The following is a 2383-nucleotide window of genomic DNA, read 5'->3' as shown; positions in this document are numbered from 1 at the left end:
CAGGAGGGGAGGGGTCAGCGGAGCCCCCTGTGCAGCGGAGCAGAGAGAGGGAGAGAGACGAAGTAAACAAACAAGCAGGAAAATGAAACTTATCGGTGTCTTTTTTTTACCGACCTCAAAAAAAGTTATCGTGCGATTAATTGATTTATTGACTATCGCGACAGGCCTATGTGTGCGCGGTAGTGGTGGAGTGTGTGCGGGCAGGTATTCCCTTCATCGTGGGTAGTGATGGGATAAATGGCTCTTTGAAGTGGTCCGGATCTTGGGGAGCCGTTTGTTTCATAGAGCCGTTCAAAAGAGCCGTTCGATTTTGAATGTATTATGTCATCATGTAGCCGTATGTAATGACGTAGTCCCGTCACGTGGGTTTGGAACCATGTGGTTTCTCAAGCGGAAACCCCCCTCCCCCATTCCCATGAGCCTCTGTACTCCACAACTCTGCCTGTTTTCCATGAAAAAGCAAAGCGGGAGCGATTTAAGTTTGAAAAAATAAAGATTATATGAGGAAAAAAAGAAATAAAACTACAAATGGCTCGTTACTGCCCGCAACTCGGTTCCTATCGTTCGTTGTAAAGAGCCGTTCAAAAGATTCGGATCGTTCAAAAGATTCGGATCGTTCACGAACGTCACATCTCTAATCGTTGGACAGTTTTTTTAGCATACACACCTACTTGTGGGGACCTAAGGCTACTTAGAGAGACCTGACTGGTACTTATGGGGACCTGAATCTAGTCGCGATGACGGGAAACGCTGTTGGTGGTTCGGGGTTAAGTTTAGGGTTAAGCTGTGAAATGAGTTTAGGTAAGTGAGGAAGAAATAAGGGTTTCTACCTCTTATGATGTGAATTCCAGCCAAGCCATTGAGAGCACACACCAGCTGTCTGTGAGCTTCTTCACACTCCACTCGACATTTCTTCTGCAGGGACTTGAGAAGCTCCTCCATTGTCATGGTGCTGGGAGAAGAGGAACACCAAACCATCAAGTGCAAATGACACCGAACAAGTGAGCTTTACATAAACACCAAAACAAAACATGACATAAACAAATCAAGGCTGTACTGATGATCAAAACAGTGCTATGGTCTATTACTTTTACAGACTATTAAGGCTAGCTGGAATGGTAATGAGAAAGATTAGCAATTTTGTGAATATTCAGTGTGACAAGAGCTGAAGCCCTGAATCATGAAGAAGCTGAAAGTGAGTTGGTTAGGTTCAAACAAATGGAAGACGAGCTGAGATGAGCCAAAACGTTATAAAGCTAAAAGCAGCAGAACTGTAACAATAAATATTAATCAACAGTGACAACAAGCTTAAATGAGCAAAACTGTAACTAAAAGCTTAAAAGTGACAATATGGGAGTTTAAAGTAAAAGCACAACAACAGCTAAAAGCCAAAAGTAACAGAAGATGACAAAAATAAAGGAAATATGCAGAAGCAGCTTTCAGACAGAACAAAGTCAGGGAAGTGTCCGTTGATGATTTGTACTGTGATGTTTGGTTCAGATGGAAATAGTGAACTGATGACAGGTTTATCAAAGCTACTGCCAGAGCAGGTGCACATTTTCTTTAGAGAACAGCCACAAGAGAAAAGAAGCAAGTAAAGCTACACTTTAAACACTAAACCAAACAAAGCCTGAATGGTTCAAAAGCAAAGACCTGCCTGTTTAATCCAGATCAGCTGGGTGACCAAAACTCTGAAAAGCCTTTAGTTTATTCATTATATATCAATCATCCTTACTCACACCAACACTCAGCTCATTGTGAAGTTTGAGGGTTTCACATTTGATTTATTTGGTGTGTTTATTTGTTTTATGACTTTCAGATGCCATTTTGTTCTGTGTTGCTTTCTATGTTGCATCTGGATCCAATGATCCAAATACTGAGGCCAGGACTCCATTGTTTTACTTTTATTTTATAGTAATATGTTTTAAGGCTCTGGATACCTGTCATGTCCTGTGCGATACTGTTTACAATTCAGTTAGTATAAAAAAAACACCACAAAGTAGGATTTTTATTTCACAGGCTGTGTCTCAATTCATGGATTGCAGCTGACGTAGACCGCGGCCGACAGTGGCTGCAGTCTGTGTGGGCCGTAGGCCGCTCATGTTGGCTGGATAAATGGCTGTGAAATGAGACAGTCTAGTTTTATATCACATTACTTCAGTTGTTTTTTCAAGGTATAACTTCACAAAATTCAGTTTTAATGTTTAATGTTAGAAAAACATTACAAATAACTAAATAAAAAGCATTATTCATTTGGGTTTAGCTCCAGTATAAGTACAGCGGGTAAAATAAGTATTGAACAAGTCACCATTTTTCTCAGTAAATATATTACTAGAGGTGCTAATGACATGAAATTTTCACCAGATGTTGGTAACAACCCAAG

At 40.5% G+C, this 2383-nt stretch overlaps 1 protein-coding gene across 3 annotated transcripts in view; it reads right to left on the bottom strand.

Annotated features, from left to right (window-relative positions):
* shprh (SNF2 histone linker PHD RING helicase) overlaps positions 1–2383 on the bottom strand; it is a 52028-nt gene that overhangs the window by 32833 nt on the left and 16812 nt on the right. For all 3 annotated transcript variants that reach the window (XR_001311285.1, XM_014021305.1, XM_014021306.1), the window contains exon 14: positions 831–952. Coding sequence is in view for 2 of the 3 variants with exons in the window: in XM_014021305.1 (XP_013876759.1) it covers positions 831–952 (122 nt within the window). In the remaining variant the exon portion in view is untranslated. The remainder of the gene's footprint in view (positions 1–830; positions 953–2383) is intronic.

The sequence above is a fragment of the Austrofundulus limnaeus genome, unplaced genomic scaffold (genome assembly GCF_001266775.1).
Source record: "Austrofundulus limnaeus strain Quisiro unplaced genomic scaffold, Austrofundulus_limnaeus-1.0 Scaffold287, whole genome shotgun sequence".
In the NCBI taxonomy this organism is placed as follows: domain Eukaryota; kingdom Metazoa; phylum Chordata; class Actinopteri; order Cyprinodontiformes; family Rivulidae; genus Austrofundulus; species Austrofundulus limnaeus.
This window is presented reverse-complemented; position numbering and strand designations above follow the sequence as displayed.